The 16,951-nt window shown below is 45.7% G+C and overlaps 1 protein-coding gene across 24 annotated transcripts in view; it reads left to right on the top strand.

Annotated features, from left to right (window-relative positions):
• EMC1 (ER membrane protein complex subunit 1) overlaps positions 1–15,561 on the top strand; it is a 34,426-nt gene extending 18,865 nt beyond the window's left edge. For 16 of the 24 annotated variants that reach the window (XM_078330577.1, XM_078330576.1, XM_078330574.1 and 13 more), the window contains 9 exons: positions 57–206; positions 1,395–1,556; positions 1,885–2,004; positions 5,068–5,205; positions 10,409–10,582; positions 11,133–11,343; positions 12,806–12,890; positions 13,936–14,065; positions 14,182–15,561. In XM_078330577.1, the coding sequence (XP_078186703.1) occupies positions 57–206; positions 1,395–1,556; positions 1,885–2,004; positions 5,068–5,205; positions 10,409–10,582; positions 11,133–11,343; positions 12,806–12,890; positions 13,936–14,065; positions 14,182–14,361 (1,350 nt within the window). In that variant the 3' untranslated portion in view covers positions 14,362–15,561. The remainder of the gene's footprint in view (positions 1–56; positions 207–1,394; positions 1,557–1,884; positions 2,005–5,067; positions 5,206–10,408; positions 10,583–11,132; positions 11,344–12,805; positions 12,891–13,935; positions 14,066–14,181) is intronic. The other 8 variants (XR_013519823.1, XR_013519822.1, XR_013519821.1 and 5 more) reach the window with 1 other exon arrangement.
• Positions 15,562–16,951: the final 1,390 nt, after the last annotated feature.

Genomic DNA, 16,951 nt, shown 5'->3' with positions numbered 1-16,951 from the left:
CTCAGTTCTTTGGTTTCTCTTTCTTGTAGTGAGCCAAGCATTTGTTTATCTTGCAGCTCTTTGGCATTGAGAGCAGCTCTGGCACCATCCTGTGGAAACAGTATCTACCCAATGTCAAGCCAGACTCCTCCTTTAAACTGATGGTCCAAAGAACTACTGCTCATTTCCCCCACCCCCCACAGTGCACCCTGCTGGTGAAGGACAAGGTGAGGCATCCACCTCTGACTTGAGCCAGAGTCAGTGTGGCTTTTTGGCTATTTTGTAACTTAAATTGCTCCTAGGCCCTTGGAATTGTGTGATTTAATGATGAACTTTCAGGGGTTAGAACTCTTTCTTCTAGTTTCATGCCTGGGTGGAGGAACCATCCAGCACTGACGTGGAATTATTTAGAAAGTGGGTATGACTTCACCAACTTAGGGAGCCAGCTCTCCTCTTTTCTAAACATGGGTTGTTGGTAGCTGAGTGGCTATTTTCTCTTCTCTCTTGAGGAAGAGCAGGACACAAAGATATTTTTGTGTCTTCCCAGAATTAGAATGGATTTTTATGCCTTCATTCTAGCATAGAAGGTGGGCTTGGTAGACAGTTTACTGAAGTGGCTGCCTGGCATGATCTCGGCTTGCCACAGCTTCCACCTCCCGGGCTCAGATGATTCTCATGCCTCAGCCTCCAGAGAAGCTGGGATTACAGGCACGTGCCACCACGCCAGCTAATTTTTGTATGTTTAGTAGAGATGGGGTCTCACCATGTTGGCCAGACTGGTCTCAAACTCCTGACCTCGGGTGATCCTCCTGCCTTAGCCTCCCAAAGTGCTGGGATTACAGGTGTGAGCCACCATGCCTGGCCAGGTTCCTGAATTGTTACTTGACTCTTTTATCAGTTCCTGGTTAGAACTGGCAGAGCAGCTAGGCGTGGTGGCTCACGCCTATAATCTCAGCACTTGGGCAGGCCAAGGAGGGTGGGTTGCTTGAGTCTAGGAGTTTGAGACCAGCCTGGCAATTTGGCGAAACCCCATCTCTACAAAAAATAAAAGCAGAATTAGCCACGCGTCGTGGTTTGTGCCTGTAGTCCCAGCTACTTGGGAGGCTGAGATGGGAGGATTGCTTGAACCTGGGAGGTAGAGGTTGCACTGAGCCTTCATCATGCCACTGCACTTCCCGGTGACAGAGTGAGATCCTGTTTCAAACAAAAAAGAACTGGCAGACAGTCTGACTTTTTTCTTTGTGACATTAGCCTAGGGGACTATTCACCTTCAGCCAAGAACTTATTTTTCACTAAGAGGGCAAAGACTAGGGAACCCCTCACAGTTGTTGAGCTGCAGTCCCAGCTCTTCAGGTCTTTCCCTAGGATCTACAGTCTTTTCTTGCTGGTGGAGCCTGACAGTTCGCTCATTTCAGGAGTTGGGAATGAGTTCTCTGTACGTCTTCAATCCTATTTTTGGGAAATGGAGTCAGGTGGCTCCCCCAGTGCTGAAGCGCCCCATCTTGCAATCCTTGCTTCTCCCAGTCATGGATCAAGACTACGCCAAGGTGTTGCTGTTGATAGATGATGAATACAAGGTACTGTCTTCAGAGGGGATGGAGAACATTCTAGTGAAGCCGGGTTTGTGGCCGGGTGGCCAAACAGAGACCCAGTGATGGAGTGCTCTCTGCACCCAGCACATGTTTCGGCTCTGAGGCCCTCCCTGAGAGAAGTGATTGCTGTGTCTGCATGTGAAAACTCTGGTTCTTAACAGAACTGAATGTAATCCCTAAACTGCGTTCATAATTCTTTTAAGATTTGCTGTTTTATTTTTAAGGCTCTTTTGATGGGGAAATAGTAATGTGTTTTGGGACACTGGGCTTAGAGATTCCTGACTCTTTTCTTGGGCTATCTTGGTTTTTCAAGGTCACACCTTTTCCAGCCACTCGGAATGTCTTGCGACAGCTGCATGAGCTTGCCCCTTCCATCTTCTTCTATTTGGTGGATGCAGAGCAGGGGCGACTATGTGGATATCGGCTTCGAAAGGTAGGGAAGGCGTGTCCTGGCGGGACCCTTTGTGGTGAGATGTGGGTATTTCCTGGCATTTGGCTAAGAAGTGAATGATGCTACTTATTCTATTGTAAACTTAGATTAGCGTAATCCTGATGTCTGATACCAAATCAATCACTTGTTTATATTTGTTGAACAGCTACTACATGGCAGGTCTGGTTCTAGGTGCTGTGGACAGAGTGGTAAACAGTAGACTGATCTCTGCCCTTGTGGAGCTTTCATTCCACATTCTTTTTCTTTTTTTGAGATGGCGTCTCCCTCTGTTGCCCAGGCTAGAGTGTAATGGCATGATCTCAGCTCACTGCAACCTCCGCCTCCTGGGTTTAAGCAATTCTCTTGCCTCAGCCTCCCCAGTAGCTGGGATTACAGGCACCTGCCACTATACTCAGCTATTTTTTTTGTATTTTTAGTAGAGGCAGGGTTTCACCTTGTTGGCCAGGTTGGTCTCGAACTCCTGACCTTGTGATTTGCCCACCTCGGCCTCCCAAAGAGTTGGGATTACAGGCTTGAGCCACTGTGCCTGGTTCCACATTCTATTTCTATAGCAGAGATGGGACATTTTTTCCCATTCTTGGGAGGATAGAAGGTGGGAATGTGGGTTGAGTAATAAGTTGTACTTTTACATGAAGATGATGTTGACCAACTCTTGATAGAATATGTGCTTTGAATTTTATTTCTTGAAAGACACACTGGCTGTGAAGTCCAGCTCTGAAGTCCACGAGAGGCTGGCGTGGTCTTGTTAGCAGGACTGTTTGGAGAAGTACTTTGTGGTGTGTACTCACAGACAGCTCTCCCACCCTGTCCTGTATGGCCTTTTGAGAGGCATAGAGTTTAAGAACTTAGATCCAGTTTGCTGGATTTGAAGCCTAGGTTTGTCACTCACCAACTTTGTGAGCTTGGGCTCTGACCTTCTGTTTTCTTATCTGTAGAATAATGGGATGAGTACCTGTCTCATAAGGTTGTTGAGAGAATTCAACACATAAATCACATAAAACAGCACCTGGCACATGGTAAATGCCATTTAAGTTTGCGGTGCTCTTGTTTTGAAAATGCAGCCCCCTTTTGTGACATTTCTAATAGCTAACCTTAGGATAAATGGCACTGGAAATGGTCTGCCCAGAAGACACATCCTTTACCCTTGTAGATGAAAAAAAAATGTTCTTCCAAGTTAATAAAAAGGAAATGTTGAAAGAGACAGTTTTGTAGATTCAAGGGAGTGAACTGGAGTGTGGGTGTCATGAATGTGGAGTCCTGAGGACATCATCTGAGTGAACGATGACAAAGGAAGACAAGGACGCAGAGCAGTCTGTGGGAAGTGAGCCAGCTGTGTGGGCGAGTCCTGGCCCACAAGGGCATTTGCTGCCTTTGCCTTCATTTGGTGACCTTCCTTTCTGGGGATGTTTTAGTGAGTTCTCATGTTTTCAAAGAAGGTTGTGGCAATGTAGGCTTATTATTAATACAGTTTTTATTATTTAAAAAATTCTGGCAATACATGAGTATACTCTCATTGTAAAAGAGTCCATTGATACAGAGAGGTGCACAAGCAAAATGTGAACCGATGCTTGTAGCCCATTTCCAGCGGTCTCCCCCAGGTGGAAACCCTGTCACAGATTCCTGTGGCTCTTCGCACTGTCCTTGTTTATGATTCCATAAATCCAGTTCTCGAACTCCTGACCTCAAGTGATCCTCCTGCCTCGGCCTTTGAACGTGTTGGGATTACAGGCATTAGCCACCATGCCTGGCCCATTTTTTTTTCTTACTCACATGGAATTGACCTATATTTATTCTCAAATGAAATTTGCTTTTTTCATTTAATGAGTTTTCTACCTCATTGTTCTGAAACTTCAGTTTTTATTACAGAAAAGTATTGACAAAAGTACAAAATTATGAGGCATAGGTCAGTGAACCCTCACCAAGGGAATACACTTGTGTACCTGGTAATCACATCAGGAAACAGAACAGCACCAGCCCCGAGAAGGCCCCTGTGCCCCTTGCCAATCTCCACCCCCGAGGGCTCCGCATAATTCCATATGATGGATGTATAATAACGTATTTCACCATGAATGTTATTGGTTGGTTTCCTGTGACTGTAAAGAATCATACAGGAGGCCGGGCGCGGTGGCTCATGCCTGTAATCCCAGCACTTTGGGAGGCTGAGGCGGGTGGATCATGAGGTCAGGAGATCGAGACCAACATGGTGAAACCCCATCTCTACTAAAATTACAAAAATTAGCTGGGTGTGGTGGTGCACACCTGTAATCCCAGCTACTCAGGAGGCTGAGGGAGGAGAATTGCTTGAACCCAGGAGGCGGAGATTGCAGTGAGCCAAGATCATGACGTCACTGCACTCCAACCTAGTAACAGAGTGAGACTCTGTCTCAAGAAAAAAAAAGAATCATATAGGAAATGTTTCAAGGTCCTTGTTAGCTTAACATTTACTACTTGCCCCAGTATTCAGGGATCTTGGATTTTAGTAATAAATAGTAAATTTTCCTTGCATATTTCCTACTTAGATGAACAGCGGGATACTATTGAGCACTCTTCTCCTTTCCTACTGGCTTTTGTATCTATCTTAATCAAACCGAGAGTTCTGAAATTTCTTCATAAACTAGATCTCTATTGCCATTTTTCTAGTTTGCTTTTTTATTTTTTGAGACGGAGTTTTGCTCTGTCACCCAGGCTGGAGTGCAGTGGTGTGATCTCAGCTCACTGCAGCCTCTGCCTTAGCCTCTCGAGCAGCTAGGATTATAGGTGCCTGCCATCACATCTGGCTAATTTTTTGTATGTTTAGTAGAGATGAGTTTTCACCACATTGGCCTAACTGGTCTTGAACTGTTGACCTCAAGTGATCCACCCGCCTTGGCCTCCCAAAGCGCTGGGATTACAGGCATGAGCCACTGCTCCTTGCCCATCTTTCTAGTTCTGATCTCTGTTCCTTCCTGCACAAAGACCTCAAATAATGGACTGCAGGATGAGTCTCCAGCTGTTTCAGCTCTAAGTGTACCCTCCTGATTACAGGATCTTTTGCTCCTGCCCTAGGATCTCACCACTGAGCTGAGCTGGGAGCTGACCATTCCTCCAGAAGTACAGCGGATCGTCAAGGTGAAGGGGAAACGCAGCAGTGAGCACGTTCATTCCCAGGGCCGTGTGATGGGGGACCGCAGTGTGCTCTACAAGGTACATACAGCCAGCTGTCTGGCCTACAGCAAGGGCTTTCGACTCAGGAAAATAAGGGTTTCAAGTCTGGCTGTAGGACTTAGTAGATATGTGACCTTGTGTAAGTCATTTAATCCCTTTGACCATTAATTTTTGTTTGTGAAATGGGGATAATATACCCTCCTCCTAGGCTGGTTGTGATGATCTCATGAGCTGTTCATGCCTAGCCCAGTGCCTAGCATACGGTAAGTAAGCAACAGATGTTAGCTCTCATTTTTTGGCCTTTTTTGTTTGTTTCCTGAGACAGAGTCTTGCTGTGTTGCCCAGGCTGGAGTGCAGTGATGCAGTCATGGCTCATCAAAGCTTCATCCTTCTGGACTTAAGCAATCCTTCCACCTCAGTCTCCCAAGTAGTTGGGACCACAGACACATGCTGTGCTAATTTTTAAAAAAAGCCTGGGCATGGTGGTTCATGCCTGTAATCCCAGCATTTTGAGAGGTTGATGCGGGTGGATCACTTGAGTCCAAGAGTTTGAGAACAGCCACTGGGCAACATGGCTAAAACCTTGTCTTTCCAAAAAATAAAAACAATACGATTAGCTGGGCATGGTGGTGCATGCCTATGGTCTCAGCTACTCAGGAGGCTGAGGTAGGAGGATCATCTGAGCTTGGGGAGGTCGAGGCTACTACAATGAGCTGCGGTTGTGCCACTGTACTCCAGCCTGGGTGACAGAGTGGGACCCTGTCTCCAAACAATAACAACAACAACAATTTTTAAAATTTTTAATTTTTGTAGAAGATAGAGATCAGCCTAGGCAACATAGTAAAACCCTGTCTCCAAAAAATATATATATTTTTTAATTTTTCATTTTTGTATCAACAGGGCCTCAGCTGGTCTCTATCTCCTGGCCTCAATCAGTTCTCTTTCCTCAGCCTCCCAAAGTGTTGGGATTACAGACTTGAACCATTGGGCCTAGCCCAGCTCTTTTTACTGGTGGTAGTACTGATATGGCATTCTGGGGTTAAACCATAGGTGAGTCATCAGAAACTCCATCTCTATGATCCAACACTCAGTTCGTGTTAAAGAGAGGGAGATTGAGGTAACTAGTGGGAGAGAATGTAACCATAGTAGGAATGCACATTAATTCCACCCTCTGGGACAGCAGAGACTGAGTTGGAGGGTGTGTCGTAGAATAGAGTAGCAAGATCACAGAACTTGATGGTAAAGCTGGATCACTAAGCATGAGCCAGTGCAACACAGTGCAAGCCTCTAGTTGGACTGTTGAGTTAAGACTTGGCTCTGCATTGCACTAGCTGTTCATCCCTTAAGCTGCCTAAGCTTCAATTTTCCCCAGTATAATGGGGATGACAGCACCAACATCAGAAAATTGTTTTGAAGATTAATGATAACATGTAAAGTGATTAGAATAGTGCCTGCCACATAGTTAACATTATCATTAGTGCTATTGACTTGAATCCTTTTTTTTCTGAGACAGGGTCCTGCTCTGTTGCCCAGGCTGGAATGCAGTGGTGTGATCACAGCTCACTGCAGCCTTGACCTCCTGGGCTCAAGCAGTCCTCCCATCTCTGCCTCCTAAACAGCTGAGACAACAGGTGTGTGTCACCATGGCTGGCTAGTTATTTTATTTTCTTTAGAGATGGGGTCTTGCTATGTTGTCCAGATTGGTCTCGAACTCCTGGGCTCAAGTAATCCTCCTACTTTGGTCTCCCAAAATGTTGGGATTACAGGTGTGAGAGCCACTGTGGCCAGCCAAATTCTTCCAATTAATTAATTAAATTTTTTTTTTTTTTTTTGAGACAGAGTTTCGCTCTTGTTACCCAGGTTGGAGTGCAATGGCGTGATCTTGGCTCACCACAACCTCCGTCTCCTGGGTTCAGGCAATTCTCCTGCCTCAGCCTCCTGACTGAGTAGCTGGGATTACAGGCACGCGCCACCATGCCCAGCTAATTTTTTGGATTTTTAGTAGAGACGGGGTTTCACCATGTTGACTAGAATGGTCTCGATCTCTTGACCTCGTGATCCACCCGCCTTGGCTTCCCAAAGTGCTGGGATTACAGGCTTGAGCCACTGCGCCCGGCTTAATTTATTTTTCACTTTGTACTTTAATGGATGCAAATCAAATTCTTAGTTGACAGACATCTTCCATGTGGCAGCACTTTAAACTTGTTCAGAGGTCGGGCGCAGTGGCTCATGCCTGTAATCCTGGCACTTTGGGAGGCTGAGGCAGGAGGATCAGTTGAAGTCAGGAGTTCTAGACAAGCCTGACCAACATGGTGAAACCCCATCTCAACATACAAAAATTAGCCGGTCATGGTGGTACACACCTGTAGTCTCAGCTACCAGGGAGGCTGAGGCAGGAGAATCCCTTGAACCCAGGAAGCAGAGTTGCAGTGAGCTGAGATCATGCCACTGCACTCCAGCCTGGGTAACCAAGTGACACTCTGTCTCAAAAAAAAAAAAAAAAAAAAAATCATTCAGAAGGACTAAAACAATACAAATGCTAAAGTACATTTTGACATAGGTAAAATATACCATTATATAACTTTGCCTTTACTGAAGTAGGGATCCCCCACCACTATTGGTCCGTGGCCTGTTAGGAACCAGGCTGCACAGCCGGAGGTGAGCAGTGGGCAAGTGAGTGAAGCTTCATCTGTATTTACAGCCACACCCCATTGCTTGCATGAGTGCCCAGGCTCTGCTTCCTGTCAGCTCAGTGGTGGCATTAGATTCTCAGAGGTGTGAACCCTATTGTGAACTGGGCATGTGAGGGATCTAGGTTGCGCACTCCTTATGAGAATCTAATACCCAATGGTCTGTCACTGTCTTCCGTCACCCCAAGATGGGACTGTCTAGTTGCAGGGAAACAAGCTCAGGGCTCCCACTGATTCTATGCGATGGTGAGTTGGATCATTATTTCATTTATGTTACAGTGTGATACTAATAAAAATGAAGTGCACAATGAATGTAATAGGCTTGAACCATCCCCGAAACCATCCCCCACCCCAGGCTGTGGGAAAATTGTCTTCCGCGAAACTGGTCTCTGGTGTCAGAAAGGTTGGGGACCGCTATACTAGACCACCTGTGTTTTCATGTGCTGAAAAGAATGCTAGCTAGGAGTAGGCTTTTTTGGACTCATGTTCATTATGCAAATTTTAAAGGGTCTTTTTTTTTTGATAAACTTCATTGTGGTATAATTTTAGACTTGCAGAAAAGCTGCAAAGATAGTACACAGTTCCTATATACCCGTTATGTAGTTTTTCCTACGTAACAGCGACGTGACTGTTAACTACACTCCGCACTTTATTTGGGTTTCAACATTTTTTTATACCAATGCCATTTTTCTGTTCCAGGATCCTACATTGCATTTAGTCATCAGGTTTCTTTAGATGGCTCTGGTCTGTGACAGTTTTTCAGTCTTTTCCTTGTTTTTTGTGACCTTGATAGTTTAAGAGTCCTAGTCAGATGTTCTGTAGAATGTCTCTCAGTTTTGCTTTGTCTGATAGTTTTTTCATGGGTAGATTGTGTTTATGGGTTTTTGGAAGGAATGCCACAGAAGTGAAGCAGGAAGTATTTTTTGAGTGCTACCTGGGTGCAGGTACTCTTTTAGATATTATAAAATGGGCAAAATAGACAAAACTTGACTGGTAAGGTTTTCATCATAGTTGAGTGAGGCTAATAACACAGAAAATAAATAGGTAAATTATATGGTGTATTAGAAAGTGACCAGTTTTATAGAGAAAAATAAAGCCGGGAAGAGGGAAAGGGGATACACGGATACACTGTAAATCGGGTGGCTAAGAGGCTTAGTGAGAAGGTGGCACAGAGTCCGGAGTTCAAAGGAGAGTCTGGTTTGGATACTTACATTGGACTTGAGTGAGGAAGTGAGTCATATGGATAGCTGGGGGAGAGCCTTTCAGAGAGAAAAGCCAGAGCACTCCTGGTGTGCGTGACAAATAGCAAGCAAGACCAGGTGACTAGAAGATGGTGAGTGAGGAGGCATGTCGGGCCTGCAGAGGGCATAGGGCAACAGGGCCAGATCATAGGCTACCACCCCGGCCTTCACTTTGGAGTACAGTGAAGAGCGACTGGGAAGTTCTGAGCAGAAGTGACATCAGTGACTGAGATTTCACAGGCTCATTTGACCTAGATTAGACTGTAGAGGGGTGAGGAGGAAAGCAGGAAACCAGGTAGGCTGCGAGGCATGGAGGTGGGGAGGAAGGATCAGGTTCAGGGCACTGTTGAAGGTAGAGCCAAGAGGGGGCATATGTGTGTTACAGAGAAAGGAGTCAAGGATGACTCGAGGCTTTAACTGTGAGCCACTGAAGCATGGAATCACCACGGCTGGGAGGAAAGAGGAGCAGATTTTAGGGAGGGGTAGAACAGTTCAGTTTGGGCTGTGTTTCAGATGAGACATCTGAGAAAAGATACTGAGATACTTTCTTAGTTAAGTCTAGAGTTCAAAGGAGAGTCTGGTTTGGATACATACATTGCGTATTGCCAACATCCATAAATGGTGTTTAAGTCATGAGATTGGCTTGAGATCACCATGAAGGTGAGTGTAGATGGAAATGCCCAAGGTTGGAGAGCTGCCTGGCATGTTCCACCATGAAGAAACCGGAGAGATGTGGAAGAACCTCCAAAAGAGACTGAGAAGGAGAGGCCAGTGAGGTAGGAGTGCTGGGCAGGGATGTTCTGGAAGCCAGGTGAGAAGATGTCACAAGAAGGTAGTGATCACCTGCGTCATGTGGTACTAGTGGGTCAAGTAAAATGAGGGCCAAGACTCAGCCACTGGATTTAACGATGGGGAGGCTGGTGGTGACCCTGAGAAGAAAAATATCACTGCAGCAGTTCGCTAGGTCAATGAGTGGGCAGACCTAGATTTTATCTTGGGTTATCATTTGCTATCTGTGACTTGAGAAGCTGCTTAACTACTTTGGGACTTTTCTGCAAAATGCGGACCATAATAGCTACTCTGCAAGGTTGTTTAAGGGATTAGATAAAATACAAGGTGCCTGGCATGGCACCCAGTACCCAATGCACATAAAACAAGTGCAGTGACGAGAAACTCCTAACAGGAAGCTCTTCTCACCAGAAACCCTGATTCCTCTGCCAGGCTGGAGAGCTCCAGGCTGGCCTCACAGCACAGGAATGGAGTATGTGATGGTCGTTGTGGTTCCAAAAGAGCTGTTTTCTCTCTCTACAGAGCCTGAATCCCAACCTGCTGGCTGTGGTGACGGAGAGCACAGACACGCACCATGAGCGCACCTTTATAGGCATCTTCCTCATTGATGGCGTCACTGGGCGCATCATCCACTCCTCTGTGCAGAAGAAAGCCAAGGGCCCTGTTCATATTGTGCATTCTGAGAACTGGGTGGTGGTAAGCAGTTACTATTAGGGACGCAGGGTAGCTCCAGAGGTCTCTTTGCTTCCTAAGTCCTTTCCAGAAACCCGGTTGCTGCTTTGGTTTTATAGGATCTGATTCCCTGGATGGCAGCGAAGCGTGCTGGTTAGGGCACTAGGCTCAGGAATCAGACTGCCTGGGTCTGATCCTGCCTCCATTTCCTGACTGTACAACCTCAAACTACTTAGGTGTGCTCTCTGTGTTGCATCATTGGTAAAATAGGGAAAAGTCACCTTCAGTCTAGCTGAGAACAATGCCTGGTACCTAGTAAGGACTCAAAGGTTAGTGACTATTATGACTTCTAAGAATCTTGAGAATTTCTTTTGTTTTATGGTGAACTTTGGATAGCCTAGATGAAAATACTTTGAAAGTTAGTAAACTTGGTAGTAAGGAATGATACTGGGGTGCTAGTTGATAGTTTTCCTTCCTGGATCTGTAGCTAACTGGAAAGGTGCCTTCCAGTGCAATTTCCCTTTCTAGCTGAAGCAGCTGCTAAGCCCTGAGCTGCCTCCTCCTGTCCCTGCAGTACCAGTACTGGAACACCAAGGCTCGGCGCAACGAGTTTACCGCACTGGAGCTCTATGAGGGCACCGAGCAATACAACGCCACCGCCTTCAGCTCCCTGGACCGCCCCCAGCTGCCCCAGGTCCTCCAGCAGTCCTATATCTTCCCATCTTCCATCAGTGCCATGGAGGCCACCATCACCGAGCGGGGCATTACCAGCCGACACCTGCTGAGTGAGTGCCTGGAGAGCCTCTGGATGGCTGGGTTCCCTTGGGCAACCACACTGAAGGACAAAGCAAGGGACACATTGCTGGCAGAGCCCCGTTGAACCACCTGTAAGGGAAAGGTGGTGAGGCGGGCTATTTGTCAGTAGAAAAAGTTCCTTAGTTCATCTTTGTCATCTATAAAGGTGACCACTTCTCTCTCAGTCATCTTTTTCTTTTTTTGAGACAGGGTCTCACTCTGTCACCCAGGTTGAAGTACAGTGGTGTGATCATGGGTCACGGCAGCCTTAACCTCCTGAGCTCACCTGGCTAATTAAAAATTTTTTTGCAGAGATGGGGTTTTGCCATGTTGCCCAGGCTGGTCTAGAACTCCTGGGCTTAGGTGATCCTCCTGCCTTGGCCTCCTGGAGTGTTGGGATTACAGGTATGAGCCATTGTGCCTGGTCTTCAGTCCTCATTTCTGATATACCACCTCTTTATTTGGCATTTTCACCTAGCTAAAAATGTCAGTTCCTGATAGCATTCTGAACATAGCTAGCCTGTGCTGACAGGTTGCAGAAATTGGCAGGGTTTAGAATCTCATCCTTTTTTTTTTTTGAGATGGGGTCTTACTCTGTCACCCAGGTGCAGTGGCATGATCTTTGCTCACTGCAACCTCTGCCTCCTGGGTTCAAGCAATCCTCTTGCCTCAGCCTCCTGAGTAGCTGGGATTATAGGTGCACGTCACCATGCCCAGCTAATTTTTGTATTTTTAGTAGAGATGGGCTTTTGTGACATTGGCCAGGCTGGTCTCAAACTTGCCTCCCAAAGTGCTGGGATTACAGGTGTGAGCCACTGCGCCAGCCCTAGAATCTCATCCTTATGTAACCTAAGTCCAGGACTTAGGACTTAGTGATTGCTTAACAGGCTCATGTGTTTAGGTGATTTTACCAGAGATGTTTGGGACTCTCAGATCTGATGGGCACTTGGTATTTAAGAATACTATTGTATTCTTAAAGTGAGGAAGCCAGCCCTGTTGGCAGTTTATCGGCTTTAATCTCCATTACTGAAACTGGTGCTATGATCAATCATGCCTGGTCCTGCAGTCTTCCCTGGCCATTGTACTGCAGCTGCATATACAGCTGCGTTTGTTCAATGAGAAGGAGACTCCCTGCTGGGGAGGTATTGGAGGGAGGGGAGAGAGGGATGAGGGAATCCTTTTACATTTTTCTCTTTCATCATTACCCATATCTTGATTCTAGAACTTTGTTTTCTGGTCTCAGAATGTTAAGAAACCAGTGTCTTCAAAAGTGAGAACCTTCATTCAGACCCATGTATATTATTGGATTATTGTTTTTGGCTGTTTAAGGGAGCCTCATTGACCCATTTCTTTGTTTTAAACTCTTGTTTACATATCTGCAAAAATGACATTTTTGTAACTGGCCCTCGCTGGACACTGGACCGGTGTGAACATTCACTTCTTCCTGTGCAGTTGGACTGCCTTCCGGAGCAATTCTTTCCCTTCCTAAGGCTTTGCTGGATCCTCGCCGCCCCGAGATCCCAACAGAACAAAGCAGGTGAGACCTTCGTGGGTGGTGCTGAAGGCTGTACCTTACAGAATTTAACCTCACTGATTAAGCTTGCTTCTCCGTCTCCACGTGGCCCCATGCTGCGCTAGCCTGGGGATGTAGCAGGGGGCAAGCCTGAAAAAGTCATCTGCTCTCACAGAGCATACAGTCTGCTGGGAAATGGACAATAAATAAATAAGATAAACAAGTAAAATAGATACTGTGTTGGGTACTCAAATGCTGAGGAGAGTAAAACAGGAATGAGCTAGGAAGTGGGGACGGGGATATGCGTGGTGAAATTTGAGAGGTGGTCTGGGAAAGCCCCTTTGAAAAGGTGTGTTTTGAGTGAAAGCCTGAAGGAGCTAGCTGTGTGGATGTCTGAGGAAGAACTTTGTAGGCAGAGGGAACAGGCAGTGCAAATCCTGAGATTATGTCTGGTGAGTTCGTGGAGGGCAACACTGGAAATGAGATCACTGAGGTAATTCGGGGCTGGATCATGTGGGCAAGCCAGTAGTAACTTGTTCACCGTTGGTATTAATTTTTATATTAACAACCACCATCTCTTCGGGTTTTCTTACCTCCATCCTGAATTTCTTTACCTAGGGCATGAGGAATGGGGAGGAGTGTGATTTGGAGAAGTACATGAGAGAGAGGAGATTAAAGCTGGGAAAAGACGCAGGATGATAACCAGGTTTCAGAGAAATGGGGCTGAGAGGCAGCCTGGAGTGGAGAGCAGGAATTAGCTTAGTGGTTCAGTTCGTTGGTAAAATGGTCAGCTTTCTTCTTGTGGTGTGAAATGCCAGTCACCTGTATGTTCTTTTTAGATTTAGAACAAGGTAGGAATCTAGATCTCAGTCTCACTCTCCAGAGAGCCTCCTTTCTTGTAGTCCTTCCTAGCATTCACCTGCTAAATTTTTAACTACCTAATGTAAGCAGACCTCCTAGATTTGAGGCTAGATATGTAGCCTGGAAACCTCCCAGGACTCCAGAAGGGCAGCCAAGAGATCCCTTTACAGCAGGGCTCAGACTGCCTGTCCCGGCTGGTGTTTTGCAGAGAGGAGAACCTAATCCCGTATTCTCCAGATGTACAGATACATGCAGAGCGATTCATCAACTATAACCAGACAGTTTCTCGAATGCGAGGTATCTACACAGCTCCCTCGGGCCTGGAGTCCACTTGTTTGGTGAGTAGAGCCAACAGCTGCCCTGTTCCACCCTTGGGCGTCCCATTTCCTTTCTTAGCCGAGTTTGAGGTGGACCATTGGTTGTTTCTTCCGTAATTATTCCATCTGCCTTCCAGGTCGTGGCCTATGGTTTGGATATTTACCAAACTCGAGTCTACCCATCCAAGCAGTTTGACGTTCTGAAGGATGACTATGACTACGTGTTAATCAGCAGCGTCCTGTTTGGCCTGGTTTTTGCCACCATGATCACTAAGAGACTGGCACAGGTGAAGCTCCTGAATCGGGCCTGGCGGTAAAGACCAAAGACTGTCCTCAAAAGTGAAGAGCCATAGTGTGGGTCAGATAAGAAGCTACTGCTGCAGTTTGGCGGATTGGTGGGGTGTGTGTGTCACTGCTCAGCTCAGCTAAGAGCTGTGGGGAAGAAGATGACCTTCATGTAGATCTCCTTTTGGGGTACACATGATGCAGAATCCTATGTTAAATGAGACAGAACTCACTCTCAGCTGAGAATCTCAAAGAATCCTGATGGGCTTTCCCCTCAAGTCCAAAGGCCTCTGCATTGTTTCCTTCTTTGCCCATCCATGAATGTTCTGTGTATGTTTTTTAAAATAAGAGTTCCAACTGACTTTTGTTTAAATTGATTTTACTTTGCCTTTTGTGTTTCCCAATTTTATCTAGAAATCTTTCTTTTTCCATCTCTTGCTGCAAAGTAAGAGGGGAACTCTCCTTGCCAACTCCTCCTTCTAGGTGCATTTGCTGTTTTGCACTGGGAAGAAATAAAATCCATCCTTAAGGCTTGAGGACTGATCCAGTCTCCTGGATTCCCTCCAAAGTAACTTAGGGTTAAGGGATCTATCTGTGATGTCAAAACTTACTTTAACTACACCTCTAGTTTCATGCTGTCATTCATTAGGTTGGGCCACTAAATCTTTGTTTTAGTTCATCAGAAGCCAAGTGCATACTCGCGTCTTGTTTGTTGCCCATTGCTTATACTTTTCACCTTAGATGTGTGAGTTGGGGCCTTTGAAAAACTACTGAATTGTCTGAGCCTCGAAGACATTTCTAGGGAGAAGAGAGAATCTCTCATTTCACCCACAGGTGGTCTAATCATAACCTAGTTAAAGAAAGATGTCCTTGTTGAAGAACCCCATGATTTATTTTTAGTTTTTAATATAAATTAACATGTGGGTCATCATATTTCTCTTCAAATGAGGAAATTTTAAGTCTTATTGATCTAACCTTTGAAGCTTTAAAAAAGAAGAAAAAGGGTAGGGGTGGGAAGCTGGCATACTGTGGGTGTAGCACTCACTGCCAACTGACCAGGCCACTGTGTCTCGCTACAAAGTAAAGAAACCCTAAAAGTTTTCCCTTGGTCATGGAGTTGGGGAATGTAGGAATTTTTCTTTATTGTGAAATGTGTGTACAGAGTAGACCATCTCTAGCCCTGTGGTGAAAGAGGTACCCTCGAATGTCTGAATAAAGCAAATGGCAAATAACACTGATTTAAGTCCTCTTTTGCGTCTTAGAAGATCACTTTGAGGCTACTTTCACATTAGAGGGGATAAAAGCAGTAAAGTAATGGAGTAAGTATATTTTATTTTAGTAAGGGAAAACATGTCAGCTTAATCATATGGGTTGGTCAGGTTATCTAAAATTTTTTACCTTTCTGTGGTCATATGCTGGTGGTAGATGATGGCAGAGAAGAAGAAATGACACCATTTAGTGAACTGTCAATATGATATTGAGTGAATGAATGTCTAAGAATCTCCAGAAAAAACAGGCATCTATCATCTTGACCCAAGGCATATTTTGTTTAACATAACCTGAGAGAAGGGAGTAAGTACAAGTTAGAAAAATTCTGCCCTAGTTTTGAGAAAGCCTGGCTGGAATTCTGTCTTACATGAATATGTGCAAGCTGTATGATACACCACTCTTGTTTGCCTGCTCTGCTTGCCCAGCCCACTTAGCCTGCAAGATTCTAGTTTATATTTACCAGTGTGCCAGAATCTGAAAGAAGCTAATGGGAGGGAAGTTATTTGTCCTTTCGTAACATTCCCTGTATTTCAGCTGTAATCAAAGTTACCTCAAAACAGGTGCTTTTTGTTGTTGTTGTTGGAGACAGTCTTACTCTGTTGCCCAGGCTGGAGTGCAGTGGCATAAGCTCGGCTCACTGCAAGCTCCACCTCACAAGCAGCTGGGACTACATGCTCGTGCCACCACACTCAGATAATTGTTTGTATTTTTAGTAGAGATGGGGTTTCACTGTATTGGCCAGGCTGGTCTCAAACTCCTGGCCTCAAGTGATCCACTGGCCTCGGCCTCCCAATGTGCTGGCGTTACAGGCATGAGCCACTGCGCCTGGCCAAGTGCTTAAAATAGTTAATGCTAATGCCACAGTCCAATTTAAATCTTTTCCTAGTTCTCAACCTTCCTTAATCTTAAAGCAGCATTTGGTTCTGAGCAGCTGTGCTCAGTCTCCACCAATGGCTGCTGAGACTGCGTATTTCCTCTCTCAATTCTCGGATCTACTTGCTTTCTTGTCATTCCTTGCTTTTGTGTATTCCTTGACTTACCTCTTCTCCTGTCTTAATTAATTTGGTTAACTTTGGGGCCTCCTATGATGTTTCACTTAAAAACAGATTTGGCTGGGCGTGATGGTTCATCCTATAATCCCAGCATTTGGGAGGCCATGGCAGAGGATTTCTTTGAGCCCAGGAGTTCCAGACCAGCCTGGGCAACATAGCAAGACCCTGTCTCTACAAAAATTAAAAACAAAATTAGCTGGGCATATGCCTGTGGCCCCAGCTACTCAGGAGGCTGAAGTGGGAGGATCACGTGAGCCTGGGAGGTCGAGGCTGCAGTGATCTATGAACATGCCACTGCACT

This window comes from Callithrix jacchus, chromosome 7 (genome assembly GCF_049354715.1).
Source record: "Callithrix jacchus isolate 240 chromosome 7, calJac240_pri, whole genome shotgun sequence".
Lineage (NCBI taxonomy): Eukaryota > Metazoa > Chordata > Mammalia > Primates > Cebidae > Callithrix > Callithrix jacchus.
Note: the sequence above shows the minus strand (reverse complement) of the source record. Positions and strands in the feature narration are given on the sequence as shown.